Source organism: Gekko japonicus, unplaced genomic scaffold (genome assembly GCF_001447785.1).
Source record: "Gekko japonicus isolate JY-2015 unplaced genomic scaffold, Gekko_japonicus_V1.1 scaffold284, whole genome shotgun sequence".
NCBI lineage: Eukaryota > Metazoa > Chordata > Lepidosauria > Squamata > Gekkonidae > Gekko > Gekko japonicus.
In genome coordinates this window covers 214,946-234,464 of record NW_015172012.1, presented here as the reverse complement: position 1 = coordinate 234,464, position 19,519 = coordinate 214,946, and the positions used below count along the sequence as shown (strand labels likewise).

General features: G+C 42.0%; 1 protein-coding gene across 1 annotated transcript in view; it reads left to right on the top strand.

Annotated features, from left to right (window-relative positions):
* Positions 1-18,783, top strand: part of C8B (complement component 8, beta polypeptide) — a 54,832-nt gene extending 36,049 nt beyond the window's left edge. The window contains exons 7-12 of the mRNA XM_015420261.1: positions 3,628-3,868; positions 6,989-7,117; positions 10,288-10,451; positions 13,082-13,235; positions 16,355-16,423; positions 18,632-18,783. Of these exons, the coding sequence (XP_015275747.1) occupies positions 3,628-3,868; positions 6,989-7,117; positions 10,288-10,451; positions 13,082-13,235; positions 16,355-16,423; positions 18,632-18,783 (909 nt within the window). The remainder of the gene's footprint in view (positions 1-3,627; positions 3,869-6,988; positions 7,118-10,287; positions 10,452-13,081; positions 13,236-16,354; positions 16,424-18,631) is intronic.
* Positions 18,784-19,519: the final 736 nt, after the last annotated feature.

Below are 19,519 nucleotides of genomic sequence, written 5' to 3'. Positions count from 1 at the left end.
AACAACAAATATCTTTCAATACTTTTGTTTAAAAATAAACAAATGGAGTTTAATAACAAAAATAATATTTTTGTTAAAACTGAAAAAATTTACACTAAAATTACCAGGTAAATGCATCTGGCCTGTTGGCTTTAAAATTGCATTTATTTATTTGTTTGTTTGTTTGTTTGTTCACCCACGTAACATCTGTTCCGGTTCTTTAACATCTTCTGCAGTGCCTGCCACCTGTATGGTCCAGCCTGAATCCAGACACTTGTTCATCTTGCTTGTTTGGCCTCTACATGATGCACAATATCAGAGACCATGTCAGTAGAGGAAGATTCAGATAGATAGTAGATCGCATATATGGACTCAATGTATTTATGTATGTATACAGGGAAGGGGCTGGCATGGTAAAAAAAGATCTCAATAGACTATGTAAATATTCACATTTGAATCAGATAAATATATGTTATGTGATATGACTTTCAAAAGAGTAGCTGTGCTAGTCTGTTATGGTGATGGTGGAAGATGCTGTCAATTTGTAGTCAATTTATGGCAACCCATAGATCTTTCAAGGCAAGAGACAAACAGAGGTAATTTGGTATTGCCTATGTCTGAGTAACAGCCCTAGGCTTTCCTTGGTGATCTCCCAGTCCAGGACCAATCAAGTTTTGCTTCTGAAATCAGGTAGCCTGGAAGGGTTGCTGAGTCCCCCTGGCCACCTGGCAGGTGATGGTGGGGGGGTAGGGTTGCCAGATCCAGGTTGGGAAACTCCTGGAAATTTGAGGGTGGTGCCTGGGGAGGACAGGGACCTCAGTGGGGTACAATGCCACAGAGCCCACCCTCCAAAATGTCCCTTTTCTCCAGGAGAACTGATCTCTGTAGTCTGGAGATGACCTGTAATTCTGGGGGGTCCCCTGGTCCCACCTGGAGGCTGTATAGGAAAATATAATCCAGGTCCCAGATGGAGGCTGGCATCCCTAAACCTGGGTAATCTAGGTTGGGGCAAATCTGTTGCCGCAAAGTAAAATAGAAACCAAGTGTCTCATTTAAATCTAATCAAGTTTACCTCAGCATGTACTTTCATGAATCAAATCTCACAAAAAATTATGCTGAAGTACACAGTACAATTGTGGCTGAAGTGCCACGATTTCACTTTTCTTTATATCCTTGGCTCATCATGGTATATCACTATGTGAGGGGATGGCTGGATACAAGGCCTCTACGATCATGATTTCTTCAGACTCTGTTTTTCCAGGAGCAGTCTTTGAGACAACTGCTGTTCTGTCCTTGCAATTTCCAGGGGGATGTCAGCATGCACATACAAGGCCCGCTAATGTTAGACTGGTGAAACAAGACAGGTACTGTCAGTTCAGAAAATAGCAATAGAAGTAAAGAAACCAACCTATTCAACTGCAAAGCACTCATGACAGTAATATATAATGAAAACTGCTTACAGGCTTTTCATAGTTTAATTATAGACTGAAGCAAGCCATTTCACCTTGGAAGAGTTGATGCAGCCACGGAATTCTCTTTTCAGGAAAGTAGTGTATGCTGCATAAAATATAAACAATATCATTATAGATAGGCTAGTCCCACAAAGTTACAGGATTTCTTCCAACTCAAAGCACAGTCCACTTAGTACTTAAGAACTGGGACAATATTTGCTCTGAAGTCTTCCATTTTTCCAGTATCCCATATACAACCAGAATAAACAATGCTGACTTTAATCTTTCATGTCAATAATTTTAAAGTAAAAAAAGAGACCACCATCATAATAAGGTTTGAATAGGAGGGCAGGAATTCATTCCCATGATGAACAGGCAGGGGTCATTTCCTGCTGGAACGTGCTGGAATGGCACTCCGGCAGTAAGGAGCCCCCCACCTTTCCTGGCCCACCCGCCCAGGTGGATGGGCCAGGGAACACCTGCAGAGCCCCCCCCCCACCGCCTTTCTTTCCCTTCCCCAGGCATTCTAAACATGCCTGGGTTCCCTGCCGATCTTTTCTATGTGCCCTGCAGCCATGGGGCACCTGGAGATCGGGCAGGGAACACAGGCATGTCTGTCTGCCTGCCCTTCCCTTCTCCAGCCAGCCTGCCATGGCGGGTTGGCTGGGGAGGGGAAGGGGAGGCGGGCAGACATGCCCCCCTTTCCCCCTGACCCTCTCCATTTTTGCAAAGAAACTCAGGGAAGTGGGGGGGGGATTTAAATGCCTTTCTTTCCCTTCCCCATCTGGGGAAGGGAAAGAAAGGCATTTTAAACATGCCTGGGTTCCCTGCCCGATCTTCTCCTGGTGCCCCACAGCTGCAGGGCACCTGGAGAAGATCAGGCAGGGAACCCAGGCATGCTTGCATGCATGCCGTTTGTCAGGGGGTGTGGCATATGCAAATGAGTTGTGCTAATGAGCTCCTGCACCTCTTTTTCTATGAAATGACCCCTGTGAACAGGAATAGCAATATAAATGGGAAGCTCAGTTATTATTCAAAGGCAGGACTATGAATGAAGACTGTTTTTCAAATGCCTGAATTAGATTGGATGGTTCATGTTTACAAATGAAGCATATGAATCCATGCATTTGGCAATGTTCATATTTGTTGGCAAGAGATTTTCGATGCTTACTTTTTGTTAAATTTTCTGATCTTTGTCGTTCAGGCAAATATGAATCTAAATATCTGTGGACCAAAATCCATAGGCTTTTGCCTGACTCTTGTTTTTTTCTCTTATGACTCATACACATGTACAGATAAGGAATGTAGCATTTGTCTGTCAGTGCTTTTTGAAGAATATCTGTCTTTAATGTCTGAAAGAGTTACAGGTACTTTTTCCTGTATGGTTAATTCATGATCTGAATATGCTGTTAGTACATATTGCAAACAGCAACAGAGATCTTTCATTTTTCCCCTCGTTTTCTGTTATCAAGTCACTGTCAACTTATGGCAACCCTGTAGGGTTTTCAAGGCAAGAGAAATTTGGAGGTGGTTTTCTATTGTCTGCCTCTGCATAGTGACCCTGGACTCTTTTGGTGGTTTCCCATCCAAGTACTAACCAGGGTTGACTCTGCTTAGCTTCCAAGATATAACAAGATCAGGTTAGGTTGGGCCATAAAGGTCAGGGCAAATCTTTCATACATATGTATATGTTTATGTATACACACACACATGCACATCCCACTTTGAGATGTCATGACAAACCTCTGATTCTCTGTGATGAGTATGAACACAAGTTACTGATGTTGTGTTCACATACTTTCTCCCTCCCCCCTGCCTCTTCCCCCCCACGCACACCCCATGCACACAGCATGATTTAAGAAGCTTTCTATCCTACTGTAATTTACTTTGACATCTGAATGCAAGTTCCAGGGAAAACCAGTTTCCTACTCAAAAACTCATAGTCCAAACTTCAACTTGATCCCAATTTATGGGAAGGAAACAAATTCAATTTTGTGCAAATACCTGCATTTGCCTATTACAGCAAATTGGAACGTGATACCAAACCAGGAAGCCTTCAATCACTCTTTGGTCATAACAAGGTGAATTCATGTCCATCACAGACAAACAAAGGTGTCTGAAGACAACCAATCTATAATGCTGTGCTAGAATATTTGGAATAACTTATTTCTGTTTGGTGCATTTGCTTTTTATGCAGTCTAGCAAATTTATCCATGGACATTCAGAGCTGGAAGTTGCCAAGTATAGACTGAAAACTCGAGATTTGATGCTTCACTATGAGTTCTTCCAGAGACTTCTTCGCTTACCTTTGGAGTATAGCTATGGGGAATATCGAGAACTCTACAGAGACTATGGAACACATTATATCACTGAAGCAACCCTTGGTGGCATTTATGATTATACTTTGATCATGAATGGTGAAGAGCTTCAGAAGGCAGGTGAGTTGGCAGAGGTGGCTCTGTAGGTGTCTACAGTGGTGAGCTGAGGTGGAATAATGTTTGTTGTTGGGTATTTGACTGGATGGACTCTGTACTTGCATTTGTATCTCACAAGTACCATATTTATGAGCCAGCCTTGGCTGGGAGGGCAGGGTAGAAATCCAATAAATAAATAAAATATTTGAGGAAGTAATTGGTAGTTGCCTGTTATTTCCCACTTTTCCAAGAATTGTGGTCCATTTGAATTATCGAAATATTGGCTGTTATTAGATTTTGCAAAGACAGAGCCCATTAACATCTAGTGCTCTGGGTTAGCATGGTCAACACATTCTAAATTACCAGTTGTACACAATACAGTTAATGCCCACCAACTTTGACTCCGTCAGTCTAACAGATGAAGTTATTATTTACACAAAGGATGAATCAGCCATTTTATATTCAGCTGAATGACATCTTTCAGGGCCTAATTTCTTTTGCACTTACACATATTAACATTTTAAGGAAGAAGCTGGAATCTTTCATGGGATGAAGTACATTGAGAAAAGCTAAATTAATACGATGCAACCAATCTCCAGGGACAAGAAAGATATTCCTGAGATAATTTCTTATCCTGTATGATCCCCCCTAAGCATTGAAGAATTAATAAGATTTTTTTACATTCCCATTATCAAGATAAACAAGATCACCTACACAAAGTAGTGTTTTGTTGGTGGTGGCAGATCCTGATTTTGTGTGTGTGTGTGTGTGTGGAATCCAATCTAGAGAGAAGCTTACCATAACCACACCTTTGATTTTTTTAGATGTCTAGTTAAAACCTCTTTCTTTTGCCATAGTTGTTTGACTGTCTGGTTTTTATGTTGCTTCCTGATGTGGTTTATATATTTGATTGCCTTATAATGTAGTTGGTGATTTGTTAATGTTTATTGATATACAGTGGAAATTTGGTTATGGGAAAAATGAATATGCTATATAGGATTAGGTATTGGAGCTATGTGGTTTATTTGGATAAGAAGGTATACAAACTGTTTAGAATATTTCATTGTTCTTAGTGCCTAGTGCCTGTTTCTATAACAGAAGATTCTGAATCTTTAGAATCTTTTACAACAAAATTTGTTGTAGTTATGTGACTAACCAGTGCCATGCAAAGCCAAGTTACACCCTTCTAAGCCCATTGGCATTGTTATTCTCTGTGTATTCTAGTACTTAAATTCTTTTCTTTTCTTTTTTGATAATCATCTAGGTTTTAGAACTCTTAAGAACCCGTAAATAATTTACTGGGATGAATCCCCTGTCTGACATTGTTCGTTTGACTGATAGTGTTTTCACAAGGACTAGTGCTTGTTGTGTAGAACAAAGTGCCAGTCTCTTGTTTACCCACTGGCAAAAGGAGGCTGACTGTTTGCAGAATGACTTTCTGGATTTAACAAGTAAGGGCTACAGTTAGTAACTTAAGTTGGTTAAAGGTGCAGTATGCTAGAGAGGAGAGATACCTCAGCTTCCATCTGGATTTAATAGTACCCCCAAACTGTGAATCAGGTCTTTCATGCAGAGTATAACCATATTTGTGGACATAAGAAATAAATATGTAAACAAAACTATATTTGTTGTTCGAGTCCAGTGGCACCTTTGAGATCAACAGAGTTTTATTCAAGGTATAAGCTTTTGTGTGCATGCATATTCTTTTGAACTATGATGCTGGAGAAGACTCTTGAGAGTCCCTTGGACTGCAAGAAGATCAAATCAGTCAATCCTAAAAGAAATCAACCCTGACTGTTCCCTGGAAAGCTAGATAATGAAACTGAAGCTCAAATACTTTGGCCACCAAATGAGAAGGGAGCACTCACTGGAGAAGACCCTGATGCTGGGAAAGATTGAAGGTCAAAGAAGATGGGAACGGCAAAGGATGAGATGGTTAGACAGTGTCATAGATGCAATGAACATGAAATTGAGCAAACTTCAGAGGACAGCGGAAGACAGGAAGGCCTGGCATGATCTGGTCCATGGGGTCGCGAAGTGTCGGACTCGACTGTGCAACTGAACAACAACAAATACTTCTTCAGATACATTGAAATGGTGTGTGCGCATGAAAACCTATACCATGAATAAAACTTTGTCGACCTTAAAGGTGCCACTGGACTCAAATTTTGTTCTGCTGCTTCAGACCAACACAGCTACCCACCTGAATCTAGATTTGCTGTATAACCCTTTTTAAAGAGTTGTTGTATAACCCTTTTAAAAATAATACATATGATGATTGAGCCAAATATTGAGCACTTTTGTGCCCTCATTGACTTCAACAGGGGAGTTACATGATCTGATCTCTGCAGTTGATGGGACTTTCAAATGATTAAGTTTGGCTACATAGACCCAGTAATTATGAAATCCATGCTTAGGAATACGTTTGCCAGCCTCCAGGTGGGGCCTGGAGATCAACAATTCTGCAGACTACAGAGATCAGTTCCCTTGGAGACAGTGGCTGCTTTGGAGGGGGGATTCTATGGCAATATACTCTGCTGAGGACTCTCTCCACCCCAAACCCTACCCAGACTCCACCCTAAAATCCCCATGTAGGAGCAAATTATTACAGTGAAAGCTGAAGCCTTGTATCAGCCCAAAACATGGTCATTGATATGCAGCCAAAGTGAAGTTTCTTCTGTGTAACATGTAGAAAAGGAACAAAGGAAGAAGTAAGGAAAGGTGAGAACTTGATGCATGCTAACCTGCATCCCACATGACTGTCAAACTGTAAGTTAGAAGACAATGATGTTTCTAAATGCCACATAACTGTTTACCATAAGGTAAATAATGCATAACTTATGAATCTAGAGAAAGCCACCAGTTCTTCTTAAAAATACATAGAAAAATTACTTGGGGTGAGGGAAGAATAACTTAGTAATGGTGCTTCTGGTGGAAGGCATTTGTACCCATCCAGGTAAGATCTCTAGTTCTTTGTACTATTTGTAGCCCCCCCCTCCAGAAGATCAAGGGATCCTGCAGAGCAGGAGGGGTTACAGTCGAGGCTCTTGGTGCCATTCTTTTCACGCAAGCACGTATGCTCTTGGTAACTCTGGATCCAAGACCAGGCTTTATTTTAATACAAATTTTACTCTTATTTTAAAGGTTTCTCTTTAGATGATGTCAAGTTATGTACACGTATGGGATTTAGAGCTGATGTAAGTATTCGCCGTATTTCTTTAACGGCAGTTGTATCATCTGGAGGCTGTGACATCATTTTAAAAGAAATTGGAGGTAAGCATACAACTTATCATGTCGTGAAAAAAATTCTTACAATTTGATATGCATTTCGCTTAATTTCATTGATAAAAATGCTTGTTTCTTTCATTGATAAAATTCTTAATTTCATTGATAAAAATGCTTGTTTCATAAAGAAGTTTTCTCTAAAAGAGATTTTAATATACAAAATATAACAGTATAATGAAACTTCCTGGAATGATGAAATTTGCAAATGTAAACTCTCTTAATTCAGGTATACAATAACTATGAATTGCTGCCATTCAGCTTACCACCTTCCTGCTGCAGTGGGAGACCTGCCACCACTAATGCTGCCATGGTGTGGAATGTGGGGGGTGCCCAGCTTCCTCTCCTTGTCTTCAGCCTTCCTTCCCCTGCATCTCATCTGCTGCGCTCTGTTATCTGTTTGGTGTCCTTGAAGGCTCGGCTCTGCCGGGTCCACCTTTCCCACTGGGAATGTAACTGCTGTATTTTGCCTGCGTTTACAGGGGCTTGCCTATTGGGTTCACTGCATCAGGGGGTCTGGTTTGAAAGGGGTATAACTGTACAGGCTATTCTTTCTCCCACCATTCCTGACACAAGAGTTCAGGGTGTCTCAAGTACTAACTCTCAATAAACTGAAACTTCTGAAGGAACGTTGTTGAGTGTTTTGACTGGGAAGCCTGACAACCGAGCCAGCAGGAGGAAACTCCTGGCAATATTGGGGGGCATTATTGGTGGCCCTGGCATGATGATGTCACTTCTGGCATGACCAGGAAGTGGTGTCATCATGCTAGATGATGCTGTAGTATTTATCCCTAATTCTCTGGTATAGTGTCACCCCTGACACAAGGACGGCACTTCTGGGTCATGTTGGAAATGATGCCATTGTGCCTTGGATGGAAATTCCTGGCTCCCCCATCTCTCACCAGTTGTCAGGCCCTTCCTGGCAACCCTAGCTGTCATTGTTAGCAGGGATCATAGCAGGCAGAAGCATTTTCATACATGGGACTTAAATCACCTTTGAGAATCAATTGAACATCTGATGGTTTGTGATGGTCGTGTGAGCAGAATTTAGCATTCTGGACTGTGGAGGTTGAATATTTGCTTTACAAAACCAATTAAAGAAAGAGGCCAGGGTATGACAACACCTAAAGTATTGCACAACACAAACTACTTATTACAGGAGAACCTATGACGTTAACTGTTTTCCAGTGCTGTTCATGGAGCATCAAACTTTATTTTCCCTGAATATTATCATCTTATTTTTATTACTATACAAGAAAACTTCCTTAGAAAAACAACTGTAAAAATAAATGCTACTTTTGCTTTTCGAACATGGCCTTTCAGTGTGATCTATGGAATGCCTAATATAAAATAAACAAAATAGCATTAACAGTCATAATTTCTTTACGTGCTATTTTGAATGTATTAATGGTGTACTAAAGGTTGGTTCTCCTATGTATGAACTCAATATCCAGTGACATTTGGTATCCTCAGGGGACAGGACTACTAATGGTTTTTGAGCCTGTTCTCAGTTACCTTTAGATAAATGTATAAACTGAGTGATTGCATGGAAAAACATGGGATTTGAAATGACATGAATGGACAAAGTCCTGCCTGATGTTTGAATATAGGAGTAGCCGTGCTAGATCAGAATAATGGCCTGTCTTGTGCAGCATCCTGTTTCCAGCAGTGGTTAATCAGATTCTGCAGCAAAACCCACAGACTGAGCCTGCCAACAGCAGTCCTCACCTGCTGGCTGCTCCCCAGCATCTGGAAATCACAGGCATCCAGCCTCTGAACCCAGAAGCTCCATTCAGCTCTCAAGGCTAATGACCAGCAATAGACCTACCACACGTAAATCTGCCCAACCCTTTTTTAAAATCAATATGAGCTCATGTCCATCACCACACTTCATAGCAGTGAGTTTGACAAAAAAAGTTCACACACTACCTGTTGTGTAAAATAGGACATTATTATGTCCAGAGGTCATTTCGGGGGGGATCGCGGGGGATCGCAGTTCCCCCGGGTGAGGTGTGGGGGCAGGGCACACGATGAAGCCACACCCCATGCTTCCAGCCGCCCCGCTTCCAGCCCCCATTCAGCCAGGAGAAGGCAGGAGAAGAGGGAGGGTAAGTTGCTTCCTCCCTGCCTCTCCCCACCCCTGCCTGCCTGGGGCCAGGGAGGGCCTTGGTGGGGCTTCCTCGCACTCCCGCCGGCCTTGCAGGTCCACCGCCGGGCCTTATGATGTCAGGGGGTGTGGCATATGCTAATGAGTTATGCTAATGAGTTCCCCTAGCTCTTTTTCTACGAAACGACCCCTGATTATGTCTCTCTTGAATCTACTGCCAGTCAGTTTCATAAGGTGACCCTGAGTTCTAGCATTAAGGGGAAAGAAAATGTATCTCTCTCCACCTTCTTTACACAATCGTGTTACCGTTCAGTTACCTCTTTTCTAAACCAGAAAATCTCTGATGCTTTAGCCTTTCTTCACATGTGTTAACCACCTTGAGCCTTGCTTCAGATCATTTTGGTTGCCCTTTTCTGCATTTTTCCTAGCTCTTCAATATTCTTTTAAATATGCTGTAGTTAGTCCTGTACACAGTATTTCAAATGAAGTGCACCAGGGATACTGGCAGCTTCATTTTCATTTTCATTCCTTTCCTGATTATTCCTTTTTCTGTTGCCATTGCATACTGAGTCAACATTTTCAGAGAGCTATCCACCACAACCTTAAGGTCTTAGTCTCGGTCTGCCATTGCCAGCTCATCAGCTCATCCATTTTGATGCTTCTTCACCCAATTTGGAGAAGTCCTTTTGGAATTCTTCATAATGCCACCATCCTGAATAATTTGCCACTACATAATTGTTCGCCCTCAGTTCTAGGTACTTTATGAATAATTTAAATAGCACCAGTGCCAACATAGTTCCCTGAGGGACCCTACTGCTCACCTCCTTCCTCTGTGGAAAAAAGGCCCTCTTATTCCTATCCTCTCCTTTCTCTTTTTTAGCAGTTTCAAATTGATGAAATGTCCTCTTATTCCATGATTGTTAAGTTTACACAGAACCATCTTGGTAAATGCCTTTGAATCTGTGATGCCCCATTTCCTCATAGAAATCATCAAATGATGCACATGCATGTGTGAACCAGTTACTGAACAAATGTTTTGTTACTCTCTCTATAGATAGCAAGGCTAAAAAGAGGTTTGTGGAGGACTTCGTAGCCGTTGTTCGTGGAGGTGCAAGTGAGCATGTTACGGGTCTTGCTTCCAAAAACCTGCCAACATCAGAAGTGATGAGAGAATGGGGAGAGGCTGTTCAGTACAACCCTGAAATCATCCGGATGAAGGTTGCATAAAAACATATGCAGTTCTATTAGCAAATATTTTGTATGCAGTACAAAGCGTTTGGAAACTGATACACTTTCAGAACATGACTTTTAAGTTTTCGAACTGAATTTGTAAAAAAAATATGAAAGCAAGATGGAAGAATCCATAATTAGCTGATTGAAAAGCTAGATAACCTGATGTATTAAATTTCACATTTGCTTTTAAAGCTTTTATTTGAGGAGGGTTGGTGATCAGATACTACGGCAGTACTCAGGTTATGAATTTCTAATTCAAAATCACACTCTGCTTATAATTAAGCATCTGACCATAGTATTTATTCTTATAATATAGATCATGATATTTTTTCTTAATATGGAGCAAAAATGAGGTTTTACTATGTATTACCTAGTATCTGAGCACATTATCCAAACATTATGGAAAACTCAAAGCATTGTAAACCTCTGCTGCTAGAAATGTATCTGATGGCACTTGGTATATGACTACTATGCTTTCTCTCTAATAGTTTATGCCATTATTCATAAATGCTATAAATTATTATTTATATTATAAAATATTTATAAATGATGTGCTAGCTCTCTAATAGTTTATGCTATTATTTATAAATGCGAGCACATTTATAAATGCAGCACATAAATGCTATTATTTATAAATGTGACCACATTTGTATTAATAAATGTGCTCTCTCTCTAATAGTTTATGCTCTATAAGTACATTGCAGCCCCTAGGATGTATTGTTACTACATTTAATTTGGTTCCCACCAAGGGCATACATTTGTTCAATGTAAATGCAATCAAAGAAAGCAGGCAGAGGCAATTATAGTTATGTTCAAGATGGCTCTGTTGGGATTATTCCTAGTCTGAAATGAGAAAGAGAGAAATCTTTTCGAAAGTGTTATCATTTACAACAATTTGGATAACTGAATATTCAACATGTGGCAAGAGTTTCTTTGTCTAGTTAGGGATTTGCTATCCCAACACATGTGACTTGGTCACAACTTTCCCTCTTGGAGGAAGTGAGCGAGAGAACTGAGAAGATGCCTGTGTCAGTCCCAAGGGCTTCAAATTTTTTTATTCAGGGTTAATTTAGACAAAAAAATGAGGTGGAAAAAATTATGTTTGTTTTTAACAAGCCTCTGACCTTGCATAACCAAGTTGTGACAATGCAGTTCACCATTCCTGATCCACTCATGTTTCCAGGATAGGGTTGCCAAATGGGCCCGGGGGGCGGGGAATCGCAGCCACATTGCGGACGTTTGGGGCGGGGCTGAACTCGTCGGGGGGGAACCCATATGGTTTCCCCCCCCCGACGAGCTTGGCCACACCCCCAATGTCAGCGATGTTGGTGACGTGCTTCTGGCACGCACGCGCCCTACAGGAACTCCCGGACCTCAGCGAGGCTCCCCCGCCACGAGGGGTAAGTACAGTTGGCAACCCTATTCCAGGAACTGGTGAAGTCTCTCCACATGCAGTGACAATTATTTATTTTTTTGAATTTAATGAGATTTTTAGGCTGCCCTTTCTTGCAAGAAAAGAACATACAATGAATAATTAAAAATTAAAACCAAGAATAAATAGATAATACATAGCACCAATAATTAATCAGTGTAATATAGTAATTCCAAGATGGTGGGGGAAATTCAAATTTCACAGGCCTCCGAGGGAGAGGGGCGGGCTTGCGGAGAGTGGAAACTATGAGACTACATAGTATACTGTCGTTGTCCTCAACCAAATGCCTGGCAGAACATCTCTGCCTTACATGCCCTATGGAAAGGTAACAAATCCTACATGGCATGGATGTTCTCTGGCAGAGAGTTCCACCAGATAGGGGCCAGGACCAAAAAAAGCCATGGCTCTGGTTGAGGACAGCTGGATCTCTCTCAGGCCAGGTACCACCAGAAAGTTCTTACTTCCTGAGTGTAATGCTCTTCTTGGGCATACTGAGAGAGGCGATCGCAAAGGTATGTGCTGTCTTCACCATCTCACTGAGAGATTTGGTTTCAGTGATATACCAAGTGGCTGAGTCCTGATTATTCTTTTCATGGAAGAGAAGCTGAGATTTCATACCTGTGCAGTCTCAAATGTTGACTACTCATGCCCATTACAGGGCAGTGTTGGAACCTGTTCTTAATCTAGCCACAGGTTATAAAGTTTTTTTCCCCCATCACTACTGTCTTTAGAAATGTTTCTACTTACAATTAACCTTTAGTCCTACCCCACCCTTACCTTCATTTAGTTCTTATTTCAATTTATTTCTCAGGTGCTTCAGAATTCATTGCACAAGATTTGGGGTTTGGGCTTGGTCTATATTTTCAGAGCACCCAAGACTACATTTTCCTAATCCACTACCTTTGTAGGAGATATGGAGAACAGGAAGCTGTGCACAGGCAGCAATACCCATGAAGGATGCTTGAAACCTGTGCCATATTGTACAATATTTAGGAATGAGGGATGGATCAGCTTCCCATGCTTCAGAGTTTGCACTGACACATCCAAATAGGAGTAGGGAAACCTGCCTTTGCTGCATAGGATAAAAACCGAACATGTAGCTTGAACTACCTTAACAGAGAAATGCTTGCATTTTATACAGAGCGTATTACCATAATTTTTGCTCTTCTCCTCTCTCCTGTAGGTAGAGCCGCTTTATGAATTAGTGACTGCAACCAGCTTTGCAAATGTCAATACCCTGAAGCAAAATATGAGGAGGGCCTTAGAGGAGTTCCAACAGGAAACCAGTAGTTGTCGTTGTGCTCCATGCCAGGGCAATGGGACCCCCATATTGAAAGGTGAGATCTGACCTCTAATTTTTCTTGTCCTATCTCCATAAACAAAGGAGAGTGTGATGTTTTTTCTGAATCTCTTCTTTAGTTTCTCTGATCCATTCCATTAAATATTATAAATAAAATATAATAAGATGTTATCAACATTCAAATGTCACTATTGTTTCATGGTAGTGCCACAAGATAAAGACAGCACACCTCTTTAGCAAGTAGAATGTAATCTTTGTCATTTACATTTAAGACGGCTTTCCCAACTCAATTATGCATAAAACACAAAATTGCAATCTGCTCAGAATCTCTTTCGGAAATAGCTTTGCCACGCGGAGCAAGATGACTAGCTGTCTGGCCAGTTTCTGTTTCTCCCAGTTCTTAGAAGATGAAATACCATCTGCAAGTACTTGAGATTGTTATCATTACTATTGCCAGAGATTCTGCATTGGGTGCTTTCTCTTGTTATCATTTTGGGCAGCTTGGACTTTAAAGGTGACACAGGCTTAAATGCATAGGGGGAAATAATTGTTTGAATGCAAAAAAGAAAAGAAAAGTGTAGCCTACAAGGCAGCTTGATGCAGCTCATTGGTCTATCAAGTCCAGTGTTGTCTACTCTGACTAACAGCAGCTCTCTAAGGTCTTAGGCAGAGACTTTTTCCTTACCCTGCTGCATGATACCTATTTAAGATGGAGATGTAGGAACTAAGTCTAGTGCATGTAAACCACTGGTTGGAATCCGCTCTCTTCTTAATGAAGATAAATTAGGCTGGGGGTTAATAATAAGAAAAACTATGCTCTGATGAGAGTTAAGTTGCCCTCTCTTGCTGAGGATGAGCATGCCAGGAATCTGAAGCAACCTATGCAGAAGTATTCCAGATTCTTTGGTACATGTATTGCATTTGCCTTTGACATGGTGAATCTTGATACATCCTTTTCTATGCTTGTGGCATACACTAAATAAGATGACCATAGACTTTATTATGCTGTTACATATATGGTAGATGGTATCAAAATACAGATTTGGGACCCTTCAGCCAACCTTACATTTCTAATAATTTTGACTACGGTTCAAATACCTTTGCATGTCATGCTGTGGGTGTGTGGCTTATGATATACACAAGAGGGGGACCCGCGATACTCGCGGGGGGGGAGAAGAGCTCCGTCTCCTCCAACCCCCCCTCAATCTCCCCGAGGCGGTGGCGGCGAGGCCGGTCTTCCCATCCCTCCGCCCGGCTCTGAGGCAGAGGCGGCAGCGGCGAGGCCGGTCCTCCCCCCCGTCCGGCTCGGAAGCGGCGGTGGCAGCGGCGATGCCGGTTCTGCCCCCTGCCCGCCTGGCTCCGAGGCGGCAGCAGCGGCGGCGAGGGTGGTCTTCCCCCCCACCCGGCTCCTAGGCGGAGGCGGCAGCAGCAAGGCCGGTCCCCCCCCGCCCGGCTCGGTGGCGGCGGCGACAGTGGCAAGGCAAAGGTGGCGAGGCCGGTCTTCAGCCGGCCGCCCACGGCGAGGCCGGCTCCGGAACTTCTTGTTGCTTCAGGAGGAGCCGCTGCTCTCTGTGGAGGAGGTAAATCTCTACCCTTCCCCCCCTCCGAAGCGAGGGCCGAATGGCCAGCCGCTCGGCCCTCGCTGCTCTCTCCCCCCTCGCTCCAAAGCGAGGGGCCCCCTCTCCCTGCTCGCCGCTCGCCTTTCAAACGGCGGCGGCGTTCGCAGAGCGTTCCCTGCGCGTGCGCAGGGGACGCTCTGTGAGTTTCGGGGGGATTTAAACATCCCCCCGAAATTTTTTTCAAGGTTTAGCATTTTTGTGCACACGTGGGGACCTCCCCACGTGTGCCCAAAAATCTCCCTGCCCCCCAGGTCGCCCCGGAGTGCGGATTTAGCGATCCGCACAGACGGGACGACTTGGGTATTAGATATATAGATTGTATAGAAAAGTTTGATGCAAGGAAACAAAAATAGCACATACATATTTTTTTGGAGTTTGATTTACACATGGGAGTAATAACATCCAAACAGGAATACTGGGGATGAAACATAATTTACATTGTACTGATCTGGGGTTATAAGTTAAGGGCACTCTCAGTTAAAATTCCATAGCATAGATATAATATCAGCTTTCCTGTATTATGACCAGCATTTCTTTGTGAAGAGGTATGTGTATGACCAATACAGTGCTGGAACTAATTCCTAGGGATGGGCACAAACCGGCTGATAAACTAAAGTTTGTCATGAATTTTGGCCAGTTCACGGTTCATGAAGTGATGTTGGTGAACTGAAGAACTGCCACGAACTTCCATGAATTTTGATACAGTTCGTGGTGGTTCATTAAGAGCAGAAAGCAGGGTGTCAGGTAGCCCTGTCATAAGTCTGGAATGTGGAGGGGTGCCCTCCCCTTTTCTGTCTCAGCTCTCCCTGGCTCACCAAGTGTTTGCTGTCTTATGCTTGACCTTGTAGATGCTACAGCTGCAGTTTGACTCGGCTGGGAAAGTTAACGGCTTTTTTGCTTTGCCTGCTTGCTTTGCCCGCCCACACGAGATGTATCCATTGGCTTATGCTTACCGAGGGGATGTTTGATTCTACTATAAGTCAGAGGCCCTTGTATAGGCGGCCATTCCTGACACAAGCTGTAAACGTGTCTCTAGTACTGGATCTATCAATAAACCAATAAACAGTTATCTTCTTATGAAGCGCTGTGTTGTGCGACTTGACTAAAGACCCTGACACAGGGGTTTACGAAAACAGCTGTTTTGGTTGAAATGGGTCAGAGCCATTTAAGCCACTGCTTTCTGCTCCCTGCAAAAAGCCATGGGGAGCAGAAAGCAGGGGTTTCCAAGCAACTGAGTGGCTGTCCCTACCACTCAGCTGTTTGGAAATCCCTTCTTTTCACTCCCTGCAAAAAGGACCAGATATGCGAACCGACATATCAGTTCATGATCTGGTTCATGGTTCACCAATGAACCACAAACCAAACCACAAAAAATGCAGTTCGTGCCTATCCCTACTAATTCTTGCCCCTCCCCTGCATTGTGTTATTTTGTTTTTTTGCCAGAAGACTGAAATATTTTCAGCTATTTCTTAATTGTAGTTTTGTGCATGTTAGGATGTGCTCAAGTACAACTCTCTTTGCCTTCTGTGCTTTCCAGGAACTCGCTGTGACTGTCTATGTCCTATAGGGCATCAAGGCGTTGCCTGTGAGATCACACAAAGGACAGGTAAGAGAAATCAGGAAAAAATGCTCCTTTTTGGAACAAGCAAATAGAATCACAAGAAAAATAACTTATTACTTCATTTTCCATCCACACGTTTTTCCCTAAAAATTGTTGTCAAAACAAACCAGTTCTAGAAAGTGTTCTTGGGGGAAGTCATGTAATCCTCTCGCTGTTTCATTCTCATGCTCTGCTACATTTCAACATTTACAACACAGCCCTTGTTGTTGGTCAGATCACTGTCTTCTTAAGACATGTTTGAGCTTGCTGCTTCCTCCTTGCAGGGGCAGTGGATTGATTTGGATGGTCCGCCCGTAGAGATAAATGGATCCTTGCAGTTTCCAGGTGGCTCTGGGGGATTTTGAGAGCCTCCTGGAGGCCCTTGTAGCTGCATGGAATAATTGGCTGACTGGGACCATATACAGAGTTGCTACTTGGTGTCCTCTTCCACACTTTGTGAGGCCCCCAGTTCATTGGTTTAGTAGGAAGTTGGGTGACATGAAGTGGACAGGAAGATGAGCAGAGTGACATTGGCGGAAGACTCTGTATGAATCTGAGAAAGGAGGAGGAGGAGGAGATTGAATTTATATCCCGCTCTTCACTCAGTCTCACAGCGGCTTACAAACTCCTTCCCCTTCCCCTCCCCACAACAGACACCCTGTGAGGTAGGTGGGGCTGAGAGAGCTCTGAGGGAACTGCTCTTCTGGACATAGAAATATTTTAAACAAATTTTAAATAAACCAAAGTCTCTCACTGGGCTTATTAGACTTTTTTTGTCTATGAAATCATGTCTCTGGTCATGCACTGTGATTTTCCTGTCTCCTTTTCTCTGCTGTACTCCCCCACCACCACCACTCCTCTTGAAATGCTGGCCCTCGGATTTAGCTCCTCCCTCCCCAGTGCTACACACAATATGGGAAGATTGGATGAAAATCCCCTCCGTCAGTGATCTTTGAACTGATTGAAAATAATGTGGGATCCAACCCACTGATTCTACTGGGATTTTTCAGAGTTTCATGAACCTGTGTGGACTATTCTACAGATACACCTACACCTGCATGAATCCTCAAGAATTTTGCTTTGCAGTTTCTTTCTGAAGAAATGTCAATACATTTTAGATTTTATTTTAAAATTCCATATTTTCATTTTTACTTTATATCTGACATTATCATGTTTCTAATTCCCTTGTCTACAAACTTTCCTGTTACTGTATGATCTACAAATGGAAATTCTTGGCTAAGATATTCCACTTACAATGACTGAAGTCATTAAAAAAGATTAGTATGCCATAGAATCCAAGCAGAATTTATCTCACACATGTGTAATATTTTCATACATTGTTAGTGAAGGTTGCCCTCTGTTTTACAGTCATTAATCCAGATTTCAGTAAAGACCCATCTTTCAAGTTTAAGACAACTGAAAATAGCACCCTGTTTCCAGTTTCAGTTGTTATGACCTATTGAGTTAAAAAAAATACTTAAATTGTTGAATCTAGCAGTCCAATTGTCAGAGTTGCTAACAGTGCAAAAAAGATAGGACAGATTTGCAGACACCGTAGTATGGTGCAGTGCCATTTTAGAAATGTGGGTTACCATTTTTGAGGTAAAGAAATTAAGTCATTACACAGTAAATTTGTGATCATCTCCACTAGTCCATGCTCTCTGGGATTTGCTGTGTGATTTCTCATTCCTAGTGAAAAGTACCTGAGGAAGTAGTAACATACAATTCTTTTGCACTTCTCTTAGCCCTTCTGGCACCAGTGGGCTTGATGGAGCATGGATTAACACTCATCCAAGAGGGGAAAGTGCACAAGGGAGTGGGCACTGGAGGTAATATTGTCCAGAGCTGTCAAATCTGGACCAGTCATTTCAAGCACATTCATGCAGTGAGGGATCAAATAGTCACATTCTGAAACATGTTTAGAAATTAGAGAAGACCTTCCAAAAGTTACATGAATCAATTCTAACTCAGATGAATTATAATAATCTGTCTTCCCTGTTGTTAAACCCATCTCTTCAACATCTGGTGCATGCAGAGTAACCATTAAGCCTAGGAGGGTGTGACATGTGTAAGAATGTCTAGTCTAAAGAAGGCTATAACAGAACTAGCAGAAGGAAATCATGTAAAGCAAGACTGAATTTGGCTCACTGTTTACCTATAAAAATTCTTTCTTATGACTATGGCAAAACTGATTTTTTTATAACATCACTCTAGATGTTGCTGTAGATGGGAATTGGAGTTGTTGGTCCAGCTGGTCAGCATGCTCTGGAGGAGAGCGGAGACGAAGTCGGGAATGTAACAATCCTAGTGCACAAAATGGTGGCGAGCCTTGCTCAGGTCTAAATGCTGAAACTGTTAATTGTTAATGGACAAAGCAGTTCTTAGGAAAAGAAGCAAATGGATGCTCATTTTTTTATTATTACTCTACAATATTTAGTTGATTTACAGACTTTTTAAATGTATGTAGCCTGATTCAGGCACTCTAACATGTATGTGCGGACTTCCTCTACTGCAAGATTTTCCAGTTGATTTCAATGAACACCCAGCTCAGCCGTTACATTATACTGTATGACCAGAATTGTCCACTGAAGTGAATGATGAAGCCCATATGCATCAGCATGTTTATATGTGAGTTAATATGAGCCTCTGGTTAAGGTGTAGATCTAATGGCAACTGTAGTCAGTCTATATGAATTCAGAAAATATACCAAATATCTTTCACCAATAGCATTTTGCATTCTATCCTATAGTTTAAAAGATGAAAATTTGCAGTTGTAACAATAGAAAATGTATACCTTTTCATATGGTTAATTTTTAAAAAATATAGAGTATAATTTGGCTGTTGTAAGATTTTACTGAATTGTATGTAATATTTCTGTTGGTGCCTAAAATATACATTTTCTAATAGTTACTAGAGGGTGCTTCATTCTGCTGAGATAAACAAATAAAACTTTTATTTGGAGCACTCTTATCTAGTATGAAACCTTTATCCCTTATCTAGTATGAAACCTTTATCCCGTGTAGTGGTGCTATACCCAAGCTCCCATTTATTGCATCAAATTTAAATTGTTCAACCAATTAAGAGATTGCCTTGAAGGAGAAG